The sequence below is a fragment of the Oncorhynchus mykiss genome, chromosome 6, assembly GCF_057628025.1.
Source record: "Oncorhynchus mykiss isolate SJ-2025 chromosome 6, ASM5762802v1, whole genome shotgun sequence".
Classification (NCBI taxonomy): Eukaryota; Metazoa; Chordata; class Actinopteri; order Salmoniformes; family Salmonidae; genus Oncorhynchus; species Oncorhynchus mykiss.
This window is the reverse complement of record NC_143027.1, coordinates 21,368,122-21,387,366: the sequence shown is the minus strand read 5'-3', so window position 1 is coordinate 21,387,366 and position 19,245 is coordinate 21,368,122. Positions and strand designations below refer to the sequence as shown.

Sequence of the window (19,245 nt, the reverse complement as noted above, 5' to 3'; positions counted from 1 at the left end):
ACTGGGCCTATACTGTACCTGGCAGTTGAGTCCAGTGTAGCCCTGGGGACAGATGCACTTGTAGGTGCCATAGCTGTCCTGGCAGGTGCCTCCGTTCAGGCAGGGTCTGGAGTCACACTCGTTGATGTCGTGTTGGCAGTAGCTGCCAGTGAAGCCAGGTGGGCACAGGCAGGTGTAGGTGTTGATGCCGTCCACACACGTCCCACCGTTGAAACAAGAGCTGTTAAACAAAACATCCACAAAGCAATACCAGACGTGTCATTCAAAAACCAAATTAAATTCAATTTAAAACATGGTAAGTCCAATTAGTGAAATGAATTGAGAGTGAATATCCTGGGCTATAATGGGATATTTGAGTCATTCAATTTTCTGCCACAGGGGGCAGAAGTGGACAAGAGAAAGTAGTTTGGAGATGCATTCATCGTTTGTGACAGAGACACAACAGGCCATGTGAGGATAGAGAAATCCAAACTAAATAGGAATTCAAGCTCCCTTTACCTCTCAGTGCAGTCGGGTGTGTTGTTCTCACAGTGTATCCCACTGAAGCCAGGTGGACAGGTGCAGGTGTAGCTGTTGACACAGTCTGTACAGTTGGCTCCATTCTTACATGGGTTACTGTCACACTCGTTGATGTCCTCCTCACACTTAGTGCCACGGAAACCAAGCAGGCAGGTGCACACAAAGTTGTCCACCTCGTCCCGACAGAAACCTCCATTGCTGCAGGGGTCTATGGGGGAAGAGAGCGGGGAGATAGGTTAGCTTATAACTTAGCAGACTGGCTGCAACTCAATAGTCTTGACTAGCTTCCTTTCCTTATGTTTTACTGACATGAAAGAACATGACAGGATTTATAGAGATGTGGTGGCCTTTCACCTATCAGTCATGAAATAAAAGAGACAGGGGGCAACTTTAGAGTATTGAGACACGACCACTATCTCATTTTAACCTGTTTTTATGATGAAGTCATGAAGATGATAGGAGACTTACTGGGCTTACAGTCGTCAATGTTGGTCTCACAGTTGCGGCCAGCATAACCGGCCTTGCAGCCACAGCGGTAGTTGCCTTTGGTGTTCTCACAGGTGGCCCCATTGAGACAGGGGTTCTTTACACACTCGTTAATGTCCACTTCACAGGTCTGTCCTAGAGAGGGTAGAGGAAAGGAGAGAGTGGAGAGGTTTACTACACAGCACTGAGATCATTTGCCCATTTTCATAATTTTATATAGACATATTTGGTATGATAACATACAGATAACCTAATACAGATAACGTACATATACTGCCTTCAGAATGTATTCATACCCCTTGACTTGTTGCATTTTGTTGTGTTACAGACGGAATTCAAAATGGATTAAATCGATTTTCTTTCACCCATCTACGCACAATACCCCGTAATGACAAAGTGAAAACATGTTTTTAAAAAGTGTTGCAAATTTATAAAAAATGAAATACTGAAATATCTAATCTACATAAGTATTCACACCCCTTAGTCAACACTTTATAGAAGCACCTTTGGCGGCGATTACAGCTCTGCATCTTTTTGGGATTGTACAGTATCTGCCCATTATTATTTTTTAAATTCGTCAAGCTCTGTTAAGTTGATTGTTGATCATTGCTAGACACCCATTTCATGTCTTGAAATAGATCTTCAAGCAGATTTAAGTCAAAACTGTGACTAGGCCACTCAGGAACATTCAATGTCGTCTTGGTAAGCAACTCCAGTATATAATTGGCCTTGTGTTTGAGGTTATTGTCCTCCTGAAATGTGAAATTGTCTCCCAGTATATGTTACAAAGCAGACTGAACCAGGTTTGCCTCTAGGATTTTGCCTGTGCTTATTGTGCGGTATTGTGGGTTTTTTTATCCTAAAAAACTCCCTAGTCCTTGCCGATGAAAAGTATTCCCATAACATGATGCAGCCACCACCATGTTTGAACATATGAAGAATGTTACTCAGTGATGTGTTGTGTTGGATTTGCACCCAAACATAAAGCATTGTGTTCAGGACATAACATTCATTTCTTTGCCATATTTTTTGCAGTTTTACTTTAGTGCCTTATTGCAAACAGGATGCATGTTTTGGAATATTTTTTATCCTGTACAGGCTTCCTTCTTTTCACTCTGTCATTTAGGTTAGTGATGTGGAGTAACTACAATGTTGTTGATCCATCCACAGGTTTCTCTCATCACAGCCATTAAACTCTGTAAGTGATTTAAAGTCACCATTGGTGTTTTAAAGTCACCATCCCTGAGCAGTTTCCTTCTGAAAAACCTCTCTGGTCTTTGTGGTAGAATCTGTGCTCAAAATTCACTACTCGATTGAAGGACCTTACAGATTGTATGTTGTGTGAGGTACAGAGATGGGGTAGTCATTCAAAAATCCTGTTAACCACTAGTATTGAACTTATTGACTCAAGACATTTCAGCAATTGTTTTTTTGTTGTTGTAATTACCAAGATTTTCTACAAACAAAATTCCACTTTAACATTATGGGGTATTGTGTGTAGATCAGTGACACAAAATCTCAATTGAATACATGTTTTATTCAGGATGTAACACAACAAAATGTGGAAAGGGTAAAGGGCTGGGAAAACTTTCTGAAGGCACTGTACATGCATAGGAATTACATATAATCTACTGTAAATATATTGCTCGCTCACCTTGCCAGCCCTCTGGACACACACAGGAGAAGCTCTCGTAGTCTTCAGACTCCTGACACTCACCTCCGTTCTTGCAGGGCTTGGGGCTGCAGGGTGCCAGCAGGGTCTCACAGTTCTCACCTATCACACACACACACACACACACACATTTTTAGATAATGGACATGTTCAATATTATTGTTCTCATATTATTATCGTGTCTAATATTATTGTTTTCAGAACCAGAGTATCATAACTGGAAGTAGTGGGTGTCTGGATACTGGATAGATCGCCCTACATAGATAATGCTTTTATTGGACATTTAAATACACACTTCATTCAGGAGGCTTCTTGCCCACAGTGAAAAGGTCTGTGAGTGTTAGAGAGCAGAGCTGTTTGGGCCCACGGAGACATTTCCCTATCTGTCTGTTTCCACGACACCCAGCACGGACAGGAAGCAGGCTGGAGTTTCCTGCTATTGTCAAGGCATTTGCTGTTCTGTGAGACAGGAAGTCTGCAAACAGGAAATGTGACAAGCAGCTGGGCCGTTCAGTTCCCACCCCTCCGTCACACAACCAGAGTCACTATTATTCCAGCTCTCAACGCAGGGTGGAATTTTCCAAAAAGAAAACTCAGGGCATAGATAAAAAGGTTGCCCAAAGGCAGTCAGTCCATCATTATCTGTTTTATCAAATAATACGAGGGAGGAATGGATGTGAGGACTTCTTAAAAATATTTCCCTGTACTGTTATCAGGGACACAACGTCAACACAACAGATGCTGGAGTTTTAGCCAAGAGGAAGTCTTGCTGCTGGACATTCATTGACAGCTTGGTCTTCCGGAGCATGTTTTTCCTGTATGTCTAATGCCTTAGAGAAGCTAGAACAAGGAAATACCAAAACATTACGCTTAGATAGACAATCAGACATATATATTTCACAATAGCCAAATATGCTCATACCAGTATATGGCAGTAGGCAGTTGCACTTGTACGCAGAGACATCATCGATGCAGGTCCCTTGGTTCAGGCAGGGATTGGAGGCACATTCGTTAATGTTGGTCTGACAGCTTGGACCTGGAATCAAAAGGTCAAGAAGTTATCAAGCACATGAGTTTGAGTTAAGAGTTAGGGTCAAATAGATCAAAACAATACAAAATGTATTGATGGTGGGAGTGCAATCTCGAGGACCATACACACGTACACACACACACACACACTTACTCACCAGTGAAGCCGATTCTGCAGGAGCAGACATATCCGCTCGTCATATCCTTGCAGGTGCCTCCGTTCATGCAGGGGTTGGACTCACACTCGTTGTTGTTGATGTCACAGTTCTTGCCACTCCAGCCATTGTCACACAGACAGTTGTAACTAAGGAAAAGATGGGAAAGCTCAATATCAGAGTAACAGACACTAAATTCCACTTTGAGTCCTCAAGTCCACAGCTTTTATGAATACTTAGGGATTTACTGTAGATATATTCATACCATACATGTAAGGAAGATTTCTACATTTAAACGAGACACAACTTAGTGATTTCCTTGGCATTGAAACAGATGAGAAAGACAGACTCACCCATTGACTTTGTCCTGACAGTGGCCATGGATACACGGGTTGCTAAGGCACTCATTGATCTGGGAGAAGCAGGTGGTGTCATGGTAGCCCTCTGGACACAGACAGGTGAAGCTGTTGATGCCATCAATGCAGGTGCCACCGTTGTGACACGGGTGTAGGGCACATTCGTCAAGGTTGATGTTGCACATGGTCCCTGTGAACCAGAACCCATTAAGATGTTTACTTCTCTGACCTCTCGTACAGTAGTGTCTCAACTTTATAGCACAAGGAACATTTACAGTTTACAAACTGATTCAATTGGTGTTAGAAAATGATACAGGTAACTGCCAAGGTAAAGAAAAAAACAACAAAATGTCTTAATGGGTCATCGGGTCACCACGAGCCAGAACAGCTTCAATGCACCTTGGCATAGATTCTACAAGTCTGGAACTCTATAGGGGGGATGCGACACCATTCTTCCACCATAAATTCCAACATTTGGTGTTTTGTTGATGGTGATGGAAACGCTGTCTTAGGTGGCTCCAGAATCTCCCATAAGTGTTCAATTGGGTTAAGATCTGGTGACTGAGACAGCCATGGCATATGGTTTACATCGTTTTCATACTCGTTAAATCATTCAGTGACCCCTCGTGCCCTGTGGACAGGGGAATTGTCATCGTGTGGGGTAATAGCCATGGTAGCCTGCCCAGGATTTTCATACATGACCCTAAGCATGATGGGATGTTAACTGCTTAATTAACTCAGGAATAGGGTTGCACATTTTGGGGAATATTCAGAGGTGGAAACTTTCCGTGGGAATTAAGGGGAATATATGGGAATTAACGGAAATACATTCAAATGAATATTAATACCATTTAAATGTAGATGTTTTTTGATTGGATATATTTACCATATCATATGGAGACAGAAACATAAACATTTAACCTTATCATAAGTAATTGCAAATGATTAAATCCTTCCAATATAAATTTAAAAAAACGATTTAGTTATGAATTGAACTTTAATTAAATGAGTTGACTCTTCACATGGGATGATTTCACTGTACATCAAAAGAAAGGGAATATTGAATGATCCCCAATGATCCATCACATCACATCACATAAAAATGTTTTCAACATACATCTGTAAAATGATAGTCTAGAAACTAAAGCTTTGGTTGTCTTCCTCTCAGGCTTCCATGTCTTCTCCCTGGACCTCCTCAATGTCCACCTCTTGAACATCAGACTCTGAGGCCTCATCTTCACTGTCACTTTCAAACCTTGTTGAGTATGGCTCTTTGTCAGTCTCAAAAAGCCTCAAATTTGCCCGGATGGGGACCAACTTTTCAACCCTTGTATTGGTCAGCCTGTTGTGTGCTTTGGTGTGTGTGTTCCCAAACAAGGACCAGTTGCGCTCTGAGGCGGCTGATGTTGGTGGGATTTGGAGGATGATGGAGGCAACAGGGGAAAGAGCCACAGATCCAAAGTCCATTCCACCAGGTGGCTGATGAGATATGTCGGCACGACTGCCATATTGCAGCTCCATCCTAAAGCCCTTGCTTGGAAGTGTACTTCGCCAGACAGCCAAGAACCTTTCCCTCATCCAGGCCAAGGTGGCGAGACAGGGTAGTGATGACACCATAGGCCTTGTTGATCTCTGCACCAGACAGGATGCTCTTGCCAGCATACTTGGTGTCCAACATGTACGCTGCAGTGTGTATGGGCTTCAGGCTGAAGTCTTCAAGCTTTTTGATGTATTTCAGGACTGTAGTTTCCTCTTCTTGGAGCAACAGTGAAGTGGGCAGGGCAGTATGGATTTCTTCTCTTACATCTGCAAGCAGAGTCTGAACACAGACAGGATGGCATTGTCCCCCTCAATACATGCAATGGCTACTGCTTTAAGTTTCAGGTTGCTTACCACTCTCTCCCAAAATACATCATCCAGGAGGATCCTCTTTGATGGGGCTGTCCATATCGGCAGACTGTGATATCGGCATTTCTTGGAGAGACTCCTTCCCCTCCAGGAGACTGTCAAACATGATGACAACACCACCCCAATGGGTGTTGCTGGGCAGCTTCAATGTGGTGCTCTTATTCTTCTCACTTTGCTTGGTGAGGTAGATTGCTGCTGTAACTTGATGACCCTTCACATACCAAACCATTTCCTTGGTTCTCTTGTAGAGTGTATCCATTGTTTTCAGTGCCATGATGTCCTTGAGGAGCAGATTCAATGCATGAGAAGCATAGCCAATGGGTGTGATGTGAGGGTAGGACTCCTCCACTTTAACCCAGCAGCCTTCATGTTCGCAGCATTGTCTGTCACCAGGTGCAAATACCTTCGGTGGTCCAAGGTCATTGATGACTGCCTTCAGCTCATCTGCAATGTCGAGACCGGTGTGTCTGTTGTCCCTTGTGTCTGTGCTCTTGTAGAATACTGGTTGAGGGGTGGAGATGATGTAGTTAATTATTCCTTGGCCACAAACATTCGACCACCCATCAGAGATGATTGCAATACAGTCTGCTTTCTCTATGATTTGCTTGACCTTCACTTGAACTCTGTTGAACTCTGCATCCAGCAAATGAGTAGATAAAGCATGTCTGGTTGGAGGGTGTATGCTGGGTGAAGAAATCTCTTCCAATACACATTGCATGTGAGAATCAGAGGTGAACCAGTTGCATACACAGCTCGAGCAAGACATTCATCAGCATTTCTCTGACTATGTTCCTCCATTGAGTCAAAAAACTTGGACCATGAGCTGTTGCTATCGATAAGGTGTCTGATTAATCATTTTCACATCGAATAGAAGTAGAGGGACTTTTGTCGGCGGTTGCTTGTTGTGAGCAGTGAGGGAACTTCATGCACTTGGCCAGATAATTCTGCATCTTTGTTGCATTCTTCACATATGATTTGGCACATTATTTGCAAATGTACACCGCTTTTCCTTCTACATTAGCTGCAGTGAAATGTCTCCACATCAGATAGTGCCCGTGGAATTTTCCTGTAAAGATTCAATTTTTTTTAATTTTTTATGTAAAATATATATACAGTGCCTTGCGAAAGTATTCGGCCCCCTTGAACTTTGCGACCTTTTGCCACATTTCAGGCTTCAAACATAAAGATATAAAACTGTATTTTTTTGTGAAGAATCAACAACAAGTGGGACACAATCATGAAGTGGAACGACATTTATTGGATATTTCAAACTTTTTTAACAAATCAAAAACTGAAAAATTGGGCGTGCAAAATTATTCAGCCGCCTTAAGTTAATACTTTGTAGCGCCACCTTTTGCTGCGATTACAGCTGTAAGTCGTTTGGGGTATGTCTCTATCAGTTTTGCACATCGAGAGACTGAAATGTTTTCCCATTCCTCCTTGCAAAACAGCTCGAGCTCAGTGAGGTTGGATGGAGAGCATTTGTGAACAGCAGTTTTCAGTTCTTTCCACAGATTCTCGATTGGATTCAGGTCTGGACTTTGACTTGGCCATTCTAACACCTGGATATGTTTATTTTTGAACCATTCCATTGTAGATTTTGCTTTATGTTTTGGATCATTGTCTTGTTGGAAGACAAATCTCCGTCCCAGTCTCAGGTCTTTTGCAGACTCCATCAGGTTTTCTTCCAGAATGGTCCTGTATTTGGCTCCATCCATCTTCCCATCAATTTTAACCATCTTCCCTGTCCCTGCTGAAGAAAAGCAGGCCAAAACCATGATGCTGCCACCACCATGTTTGACAGTGGGGATGGTGTGTTCAGTGTGATGAGCTGTGTTGCTTTTACGCCAAACATAATGTTTTGCATTGTTGCCAAAAAGTTCAATTTTGGTTTCATCTGACCAGAGCACCTTCTTCCACATGTTTGGTGTGTCTCCCAGGTGGCTTGTGGCAAACTTTAAACTACACATTTTATGGATATCTTTAAGAAATGGCTTTCTTCTTGCCACTCTTCCATAAAGGCCAGATTTGTGCAATATACGACTGATTGTTGTCCTATGGACAGAGTCTCCCACCTCAGCTGTAGATCTCTGCAGTTCATCCAGAGTGATCATGGGCCTCTTGGCTGCATCTCTGATCAGTCTTCTCCTTGTATGAGCTGAAAGTTTAGAGGGACGGCCAGGGCTTGGTAGATTTGCAGTGGTCTGATACTCCTTCCATTTCAATATTATCGCTTGCACAGTGCTCCTTGGGATGTTTAAAGCTTGGGAAATCTTTTTGTATCCAAATCCGGCTTTAAACTTCTTCACAACAGTATCTCGGACCTGCCTGGTGTGTTCCTTGTTCTTCATGATGCTCTCTGCGCTTTTAACGGACCTCTGAGACTATCACAGTGCAGGTGCATTTATACGGAGACTTGATTATACACAGGTGGATTGTATTTATCATCATTAGTCATTTAGGTCAACATTGGATCATTCAGAGATCCTCACTGAACTTCTGGAGAGAGTTTGCTGCACTGAAATTAAAGGGGCTGAATAATTTTGCAAGCCCAATTTTTCAGTTTTTGATTTGTTAAAAAAGTTTTAAATATCCAATAAATGTTGTTCCACTTCATGATTGTGTCCCACTTGTTGTTGATTCTTCACAAAAAAATACAGTTTTATATCTTTATGTTTGAAGCCTGAAATGTGGCAAAAGGTCGCAAAGTTCAAGGGGGCCGAATACTTTCGCAAGGCACTGTATATATATATATATATATATATATATATATATACACACACAATTCCATGTACAGATAAATAGTTAAGCAGTTAGATTAAACAACTCATTTGTAATATAAATGTTTTAAAATGAAACATGTTTGGAAACAGGTGAATTAACACTCCTCAGTTAGGAGGCTCAAGCAAGCTAAAATCCACATGGTAGCAAAAACTAACTAGCAGTTAAGTTAGAAATTATTAAACACACTTTGCTGTACGCTGCTATTTACTAGTTAACAAAAAATCATGTATGTCATTAAATATATTCACCCCACCCAGTATTGTAATCAAAACTTACCAGAAAGCATGTAGTCCTTGGCTCAGACAGTGTAGTAGTGTGGGCTCAATAGCATCTCATTAGTGTGCAAGATCTTGACAATCAGCTGTACATGTGATGGAAGAATGCACTGTGCATGCAGAGGGTTGCAATTCCATTGAATTGAGGCTAGTTTAACCAAAATATGCCACAAGACCTAGAATTGCCTTATGTGTATCCCACAAAAAAGGTTCACTGTTATAAGCTAACTTTTTTTATGAATTTAAGCTAAATTCCCCAAATTCCCGGGCTTAACTTCCCATGGACATTTCCTTGAAAGTTTCTGATCTTTTGCAACCCTTGTCAGGAACCACACCTGTGTGGAAGCACCAGCTTTGAATATACTTTATATCCCTCATTTACTCAAGAGTTTCCATTATTTTGTCAGTTACCTGTACAAATTAATAACACTATGGTTAGAACTTATGAAACTTTGAACATAATATCATGTAGTAATCTTTGGAGTTGGTCACAATCCATGAAGATATCATTTTGAAGTAAAACACAAAGCCCAACCCGTGCTACACCAGACAATGGACCATACAATGGGCTCTATATCCCCACAGTAAATGTATCCACCTAGAGAAACATGGGATTTTTAAGTCCGGTTTTGTTGGCCACTTGAAATGACGCCGCCATTCAGCGGGTGCCACGCATAACATAAAGAGAGGCCATTTAGCCCTAAAGCATGGACCAACTTCCCCCCCCTTTTAAAATATCAACTTTCAGGAATCTTTCAGGGGATCTTTCCTCCAGTGAAATCCCGGGTGAGTGTTGGTCCTTTCAGAGCCTGGTGAGAGAGGCCAGCTTGTGTGTCTAGGCAACAGGTTGAGGGGGGGGGGGGGGGGTCTGGAAAGTGACACGGCCACCGAAGGCCTTAAAAGGAGTGCATTCGCTTACCATCTGTCATCTCTCTCCCTCTTCCACCCCTCCACCCTACCCTCTATGCTCTTGTTTGTCTTGCCTTCACCTGAGAGGTCTGAATAGGAGAGGTTGGAGTACCCCCTTCAAATCTCAACCTCGGTAGCCACAGTCAGACAAACTGGTCCCCTACAGTATCTACTTACCGCTGTAGCCTGGCTCGCAGGCACACTCGTAGCCATTGATCTTGTCGAGGCATGTCCCGTAGTCACATGGCTTGCTCTTGCAGTCGTCCAGGTTGACTTCACAGTTTATACCTAGAAGCAAAGAAATTAGCATCCAAGTTTCTATAGTAACATTTTCACAGATTAAAGTAAGTCTGTGTGTCGAGGACAGTTTCGAGCTTAGAGAAGTCTTTCAGTGTGTGTGTGCTCGCGTGTGTGCATGCGTGCGTGCGTCTGACCTGCGGTGCCCATGGGGCAGGTGCAGATGTAGGAGTTCTCGCGGTCCTGGCAGATGCCTCCGTTCCGACAGGGCTGACTCAGACACTCATTAATGTTGGTCTCACACAGCCGGCCCGTGTAACCAAGGCGACAGTAGCAGGTGAAGGAGGCCAGGCCATCCTTACAAGTACCATAGTGACAGGGGTCCGAGAAACACTCATTGATGTCGGTCTCACAGTGTTGCCCCGTGTAACCTGGTAGAAAGACATGGAGTTTGTCACTTTAGTCTAATTTCTCTCCATTCTATTCAGGAGCCAGAAAACATTCAATAAGTTTTAGTTTATTTTGAAATCTATGTTTGTTGTTTTGTTGTTGTTTTTATGCTCCTGCTAGTATCACTGCTCTTTATTAAGCGTACATATCAGCCCCAAGGCCTTCATCAGAGCTTTTGTGAGTGTTTTTAATTTGCACATTGCTCCACCCACATCTGTTCAATGTATTGAACGGGATTGGAGTCGAGGGAAAATAAACGTGTGTTACCAAATATAACAAGGTTCTGTTTTTATACCTTCAGTGCATTCACAGGTGTACTTATTGGGGCCATCTGTGCACTTGGCGCCATTCTTGCAAGGCGTGCTGGAGCACTCATCAATATCTATCTGGCAAAGGTTCCCAGCAAATCCTGGAAAAACAAGAAGATGTAGGGAGTGAGTGAGTGTGTGTGTGGTTCATTAGAGTGATCTTACCAAGCCCAAACTATGCTCACTCTATCCCTGGAAGCCTACATACATTATGATGAGAGCCCTTAAAGACAGAGATGGCTGCATATGAATCAAAATGCCTGCCGTACTACAAGCTTACTGTGTTCTTTCCTTCTATTCCTTTTCACCACTGCTCCCAAAAAGGGGGGGGGGGGGGGGGGGGGGGCTTCCAAGGCCTCATGACCAGGGGTGAAAGACAAAGGGGGGACTGTCTGCTCAATGCAATGCAAAGCTGAGCCAGTTGCTTCTTTTGTCCCCCAAAACTTTTCCATCACAATGTGCATTATCCTGTCCTGCTCTGCCCACTTTCCCCGCCCGCTTCTCCCACCAGGGCTAGCTTGACCTCTGAACTCAGCTATTCAAATCCCTCATCATTTAAAATCAACCAGCAGGCTCCCTTATTTTCTCTAGTCATTCTAATCTCTGTTTTTATTTCTTCTTCCAACTTCTGCCGCAGGAACGTACAGTGTTCAATAGTCACACATTTGAATTCTAAGTGGTAAAAAGAAGGATTCTATCTGGTAAAGAACACACAGGTGGTCTAAGCCAAACTGCCAGCCAGACACCAGTTGTCACTAATCCAAATAGGAAGTGGCTACATGGCTATCTGTTAGCTCTGCTCCATTCACAACACAGGGTCCTTTCAATTTTCACTGTCCATCCATGCTAACGCTAATATTACCTCACACACACCTCCCAGAGCCAAAGAGGGGATTTAGCCCGGGCTTCTGGAATCACACATTTCAAAAGGGACGAGTGGGGTTTCCATGGAGATGATGTGTACAGAAATTAAAGGAGAGAGGACCATACCCTACTCCGGCCTGGGCTTACACAGGAACAAATTTACATCACAAGCAGGCAATGGGGACCCCAAAATCCCCCGCCTCTAACCCATAACCCCTCTAGAGCATAACCGTCTGTGCGTCTCAGTCCCCTCCCGTACCCCAACACCCCCTCCCACTTTCACTACTGTCTCATTCAGGCCTCTCTTCTGCCCCCCTTACCCCATCCCCATCCCATAGATATGGGGGCTTTTCAACAGCTAAGCTCTAGTGTTCTCTGCTGTACTGCTCTACTGTTAACTGCACTTTCTCAACACAAGGAGCCTCCTGCCTTTCTCTCTGAGCTTTTTTTGATCAGAACCAACTAAGTACTGCACTATTTTCCATCAGAATTACTTCCACCTCAATAGACCTGCTGAAAGAATTAAAACAAAAACACATTTTAGAGGCTGAGAAACCTTGTTCAGTGTCGGTCAGCCTCACGTTCTTCTATCAGAGCATTCCTGTGCTAACAAAACCCTCAATGCCTCTCGTCACATGCTGTAGTCCAACCCTAATGGAATCCCTGTAGAAATACCTCATGAAATCATCTAGATTCTACATGCACCAAATCACTACACACAAAACTCAAACCTCACCACAACAGCTTCTACAACTACACAGAAATGTAATACATGAAAACACAACACTATTTCAGCTGATATTCTTAGTTAGACGTTATCTCCTCGATTCTCTCTCAAATAACGTTATTGTGGCTAGCTACAACCAAACCAAGTTTAAGTGCACACTCATCAGAGTAAAACCTTGTTCTAAGTCAAAACTTTGTCAAGCCCTTCCTTATGGATTTTCCTCCTCGTCGGGCGCTGGCCTGCTAAAGCCTGCCTGAGGGCAGGGATTAGAGTCTGCCTCCCGCGCCCATCCAGTCCAGGGGGGTGATCGACCCCCCTCAGACCGCCGCAGCGTCCCGGGGCTCACCTGTGGGGCACTGGCAGTGGAAGGTGTTGATCTTGTCGATACATTTCCCATTGTTCAGGCAGGGGTTGTTGGCGCACTCGTCAGTATTGATCTGGCAGAACAGTCCCTCATAGCCTGTAGCCAATTAGCAAGGGAAACAAGACACAGGGCCAGTTAGTTAGTTAGTTAACCATGAGATTTGTATAGTAACATTGACCGTGCCTGACTTTAAAGATATAAGTTTAGATTGCAGCCATCCTTTGATTAAAACGGTGTCTTTACCTGGCATACAGATGCAGTGGAAACCTCCTATCTGGTCGAGGCACGTGGCTTCGTTCTGGCAGGGGTTGGAGAGGCACTCGTTGACGTCGTGTTCACATCGAGCTCCAGAGAAGCCGGGCTGACACTTACACTGGAACGAACCCTTGGTGTTCAGGCACTTCCCTCCATGCTCACAGGGGTTGCCACCTAGACACACAAAGAGACATGGAGTGAATCTTAACAAACATGTTACAGGGTGTGCTCCTTCACAATGCTGTGTAGTGGTTGCTACCTGTCTGCCTCTCTGCTGTGTAGGGGTTGCTACCTGTCTGCCTCTCTGCTGTGTAGGGGTTGCTACCTGTCTACCTCTCTGCTGTGTAGGGGTTGCTACCTGTCTGCCTCTCTGCTGTGTAGTGGTTTCAAAATGTCTGCCTCTCTGCTGTGTAGGGGTTGCTACCTGTCTACCTCTCTGCTGTGTAGTGGTTTCAAAATGTCTGCCTCTCTGCTGTGTAGGGGTTGCTACCTGTCTACCTCTCTGCTGTGTAGTGGTTGCTACCTGTCTGCCTCTCTGCTGTGTAGTGGTTGCTACCTGTCTGCCTCTCTGCTGTGTACGGGTTGCTACCTGTCTGCCTCTCTGCTGTGTAGGGGTTGCTACCTGTCTACCTCTCTGCTGTGTAGTGGTTGCTACCTGTCTACCTCTCTGCTGTGTAGGGGTTTCAACCTGTCTGCCTCTCTGCTGTGTAGTGGTTGCTACCTGTCTGCCTCTCTGCAGTGTAGGGGTTGCTACCTGTCTGCCTCTCTGCTGTGTAGGGGTTGCTACCTTTCTACCTCTCTGCTGTGTAGGGGTTTAGACCTGTCTACCTCTCTGCTGTGTAGTGGTTTCAACCTGTCTGCCTCTCTGCTCATGGCCCTCCTGCTACTTGGACCCTATCGGGCTGATTTCTACCGGCCTCCCCTCAACCCCTGTCAGCCCTGGCCCATGAGTGGGTTTCTGATCTCTGAGGTCGAGGAAATCACATTTCTAGTTCTTGACTAACCAAGCATAACGAAGCCCATGAAGAATAAAGCCAATTCCTATATTAATCTAATGTGTGTTTCTGAAAGCATCCCTCAGTGGTCTGAGCTTAGTTACCTAGTGAGCATTCGTCAACATCCTGGTCACAAGCGGCGCCAATGTAGCCAAGGGGACAGGTGCAGATGGCCTTGCCATTGACGGGGTTGGTGTCACAGTTAGAGCCTTTCTGACAGGGGTTACTAATACAGGCGTCATCCAGGTGACACAACAGACCTGGCACAGCACAAATAAAACAGGAGATGTTGATAGGCGTAACAGTTATTTACTTTGTTAGTTATTTATTTAGTTATTGTTTTTCAACCTTGTAATAACTAGCTATAGTAAATACAGTGAAAATATATGCTGCTGGCACTGTAAAAGGAAAGGCTACCAATTTAGTATCACTGTTGTAAACACACGAGATTCAGCATAAAATGGTGGGAGATATTCAAGTATAAAAAGCTCAGGGTCAGAACAACTAAAAAACAAGGAGAAATGCAGAAGACCAAAGTGCTTTGGCTGACCTGTGCGACCATGGGGACACTCGCAGAAGAAGGACGCCACACGGTCATGGCAGATGGCACCCTGATAGCAGGCGGCATTGGCACAGTCGTCAATATTCTCCCCACAGTCATCGCCCGTCCACCCGTTGACACAGACACACTGGTAGGCACTGTAGATGTTGTGGCACGTTCCACCGTTCTGGCACGCGTTGGGCATCAGTTGGCACTCGTCAACGTCCTCTGTACAGAACTGGCCTATAGGGGAGAACAAGGAGGAAATGCACTTGTCAACAGCGCACCGTGCACCCAAATGGGTCAACGAGAGCCAATGAGAGCCAATTAATAATAATGAAAAGAAAGGGAACTTCCACTGTGGAGTTCAGAGTAGGGTCAAAGTTATCCCATAAAGACTGATGCAGGGTGATACAGTATATGTTTGTATTCACCTCATGATCTAGGTTAGGATTGGGGGTTAGTAATCTGATCCTAGATCTGTATTCATGAGCAACTTCTACCAGGAGTGTAGAGAAGAGTGGGTGGGTGAGGGGTACTGTATGGTTACCTGTGAATTCTGGTTTGCATTGGCAGTTATAGGTGTTAACCCCGTCCACGCAGGTTCCTCCATTGTGACACTCGTGTCCTGGACAGTCGTCAATGTTAGTGTCACAGTTCTGACCCGAGAAACCTGGAGAGGACAGGACATCATGTTAAATACACACATATTACACACTGTTGTTTGTCATCTCAACAGAAGTGATCATGTTAGATTTGCATGAATAAAGAGGGAATATCAAGGAAGCCTATTGAATATCTAAATATTTGTGTCTCTTTGGAACATTCTCTTTGCTTTTCCTAGTTTAAAAAATGCCTGGTTGGTTTCTTTCAAAACAAGGGAAGTGAAACTCTTTTACAGTTAATGTGGTCAACGGCCTCCTTCTTCAGAGGGTAATGAATGGCAGCGGTGGCAACCCTCCTTGAGTATGTGGCAGTCAGAAAAACAGCCAGCCACACCACAGCTACCCTTCCTGCCCTGGCATTACACAACACACCACCACACTATTGTTTGGCTCCCTGACTGCAGAAGAAAAAGACAGGGACATTTAATAGGCAATACTGCCAATTTTGTGGAAGTAGAATCTGAGCACCATTGGATTGTTGACAATGAGAGTACTTGTCTTGATTCATAATATAAATGATTTTTCTTTGGTACTGAAGTTACTGTGAGAACCGTCCAAAATAGTGTGTAAGGCACAAAGACAGTGGTATGGCGCTTGCTAGGAGCTCAGTGGAGGTCTGTCTATCCCAGCCTGGCTTTAGAGCAGGGTGGAAGTGGTGACGTGATGGGTGGGGAGCAGGGAGAGGGGAGAGAAGATGACAAGTCCTGGTAACCTATAGGACTAGCAGGCTCTACTTTGCTGTGAGAATGTTGTCTCTCCGCCATTTCCTTACAATAAGGCCCAATGCTTTCCTGTTCACACACACACACACACACACACACGCATATGCACACAGCACTGTGGAGCCACTACAAACAGCTCTCACACACAAAGCACTATGGAGCCACTGTACACACAGTTTCTTCCTCCTGCACTCACAACATGACCAGCCACTAGACAACAGAGAACAGTACTGCTAGTTTAATTCACAGTGGTTTTGGATGTTTGACTGAGTCAAGATGGCTTGAAGTGGGTAGACTGGCGGAGAAAACACTTAGCTGCCCCTAAGTGGAAACGGATTGCACAAGTTGAAAGTTCGTACAGGATCAAATCCTAACTTTATATAATCTCACATAACTGAAACTTTTTCATAGTTGAATAGACTGATTGTAAATGGTTCGGGATACAAGGGCCTGCTAAATGACTAAAATGTCATGTAAATGTAGGCTTCTGCTCATAGTGGATCAGACGGGACCACATTAAACCGAGCAGTACCTGGCACACAGGAGCATTCGTAGGTGGTGTCTCCCTTCTGGACGCAGGTGGCCCCGTTGTGGCAGGGGGAGGGGTTGCACGGTAGGTAGCGGGTATCGCAGTGCTTGCCTGTGTACTCCTGGGGACACTGGCAGCGGTAGGTGCCCACCTCGTTCACACATACCCCTCCGTTCTGGCAGGGCATGGGGCTCTGGGCACATTCATTGACATCCTGCTTGCAGGTCTGACCGTAGAAGAAGGGGGTGCAGGAACAGATGTAGTGGGACTCGAAGGGGGTGCAATGCCCGCCGTTGGCACAGGGGTTAGAAGCACAGGGGTCTGCCTGCTGGCACTGCTTACCTGGAGGAGACAGACACTCATCTTGTAAATAAAGGATGAAACATTTAATAAATTCACGATTGTAACTGTATTTACATTAGGGCTCTCACAATACAATATTATGGCGATACTTAGGTGCCGATACAATATGTATTGCGATTCTCACAATTTTATATGTATTGCGATTTGATACTGTGGTTTTATTGCGATTTGATGTTCCGAACACATTGCTCACCATATGTCTGCTACAGACAGACAAGAGCCATGAGAAAATAAGTTTTGATCAGTTATGGAAATAAAAATGCTGAAAACAAATTTGCTCCCTATTTCAAAAGAAGATGGAGAACAAGCTACAAAGGACAACTACTGGAGTTTTGGTGCAGGTACAGCCAACTAGCACAAAAATGATATTGCGATATTGTCAAAACGATTCGATGCAATTTATCGTCAAAAATAATATCCTGAGATGTAACTGTATCGATTTTTTCACTCATCACTAATTTAATGTACAGTCATGGCCAAAAGTTTTGAGAATGACACAAATATTAATTTCCACAAAGTTTGCTGCTTCAGTGTCATTAGATAATTTTGTCAGATGTTACTATGGAATACTGAAGCATCATTACAAGCATTTCATAAGTGTCAAAGGCTTTTTATTGACAATTACATGAAGTTGATGCAAAGAGTCAATATTTGCAGTGTTGACCCTTTTTTTTAAGACCTCTGCAATCAGCCCTGGCATGCTGCCAATTAACTTCTGATCCACATCCTGACTGATGGCAGCCAATTCTTGCATAATCAATGCTTGGAGTTTGTCAGAATTTGTGGGTTTTTGTTTGTCCACCCGCCTCTTGAGGATTGACCACAAGTTCTCAATGGAATGAAGGTCTGGGCCATGGACCAAAATATTGATGTTTTGTTCCCCGAGCCACTTAGTTATCACTTTTGCCTTATGGCAAGGTGCTCCATGATGCTGGAAAAGGCATTGTTCATCACCAAACTGGTCCTGGATGGTTGGGAGAAGATGCTCTCGGAGGATGTGTTGGTACCATTCTTTATTCATGGCTGTATTCTTAGGCAAAATTGTGAGTGAGCCCACTCCCTTGGCTGAGATGCTTTACTGTTGGCATAACACAGGACTGCTGGTAGCGCTCACCTTGTCTTCCCCCGGACAAGCTTTTTTTCCCAGATGCCCCAAACAATCGGAAAGGGGATTCATCAGAGAAAATGACTTTACCCCAGTCCTCAGCAGTCCAATCCCTGTACCTTTTGCAGAATATCAGTCTGTCCCTGATGTTTTTCCTGGAGAGAATTGGCTTCTTTGCTGTCCTCCTTGACACCAGGCGATCCTACAAAAGTCTTCGCCTCACTGTGCAATCAGATGCACTCACACCTGCCTGCTGCCATTCATGAGCAAGCTCTGTACTGGTGGTGCCTCGATCCCGCAGCTGAATCAACTTTAGGAGACGGTCCTGGCGCTTGCTGGACTTTCTTGGGCGCCCTGAAGCCTTCTTCACAACAATTGAACCGCTCTCCTTGAAGTTCTTGATGATCCGATAAATGGTTGATTTAGGTGCAAACTTATTGGCAGAAATATCCTTGCATGTGAAGCTTTTTTGTGCAAAGCAATGATGACGGCACATGTTTCCTTGCAGGTAACCATGATTGACAGAGGAGAACAATGATTCCAAGCACCACCCTCCTTTTGAAGCTTCCAGTCTGTTATTCGAACTCAATCAGCATAACAGAGTGATCTCCAGCCTTGTCCTCGTCAACACTCACACCTGTGTTAACGAGAGAATCACTGACATGATGTCAGTTGGTCCTTTTGTGGCAGGGCTGAAATGCAGTGGAAATGTTTTTTGGGGGATTCAGTTCATTTGCATGGCAAATAGGGACATTGCAATTAATTGCAATTCATCTGATCACTCTTCATAACATTCTGGAGTATATGCAAATTGCCATCATACAAACTGAGGCAGCAGACTTTGTGAAAATGTATTTTGTGTCATTCTCAAAACTTTTGGCCACGACTGTACATACATAGCTACTTGTATTTTAAGGAAAATAATGCCCTATGGTTAGTTGTAACCATGGTCAGTTTACATTTTTCAATGAACAGAAGACCAGTTAGTAATGCTATTTGTCACTACTAGAGTATGCAGTTTTTCCCT

The 19,245-nt window shown here is 44.1% G+C and overlaps 1 protein-coding gene across 2 annotated transcripts in view; it reads right to left on the bottom strand.

The window, feature by feature from the left end:
* The window catches only part of LOC110525469 (neurogenic locus notch homolog protein 1), a 56,139-nt gene that overhangs the window by 14,686 nt on the left and 22,208 nt on the right, over positions 1-19,245 (bottom strand). For both annotated transcript variants that reach the window (XM_036979601.2, XM_036979602.2), the window contains exons 4-19: positions 16,754-17,092; positions 15,385-15,507; positions 14,844-15,077; positions 14,398-14,553; positions 13,287-13,472; positions 13,026-13,139; positions 11,076-11,189; positions 10,528-10,761; positions 10,271-10,381; positions 4,215-4,407; positions 3,865-4,010; positions 3,600-3,713; positions 2,660-2,779; positions 988-1,140; positions 499-727; positions 19-220 (exon numbers count right to left, since the gene is read on the bottom strand). In XM_036979601.2, the coding sequence (XP_036835496.2) occupies positions 19-220; positions 499-727; positions 988-1,140; positions 2,660-2,779; positions 3,600-3,713; positions 3,865-4,010; positions 4,215-4,407; positions 10,271-10,381; positions 10,528-10,761; positions 11,076-11,189; positions 13,026-13,139; positions 13,287-13,472; positions 14,398-14,553; positions 14,844-15,077; positions 15,385-15,507; positions 16,754-17,092 (2,768 nt within the window). The remainder of the gene's footprint in view (positions 1-18; positions 221-498; positions 728-987; positions 1,141-2,659; positions 2,780-3,599; positions 3,714-3,864; positions 4,011-4,214; positions 4,408-10,270; positions 10,382-10,527; positions 10,762-11,075; positions 11,190-13,025; positions 13,140-13,286; positions 13,473-14,397; positions 14,554-14,843; positions 15,078-15,384; positions 15,508-16,753; positions 17,093-19,245) is intronic.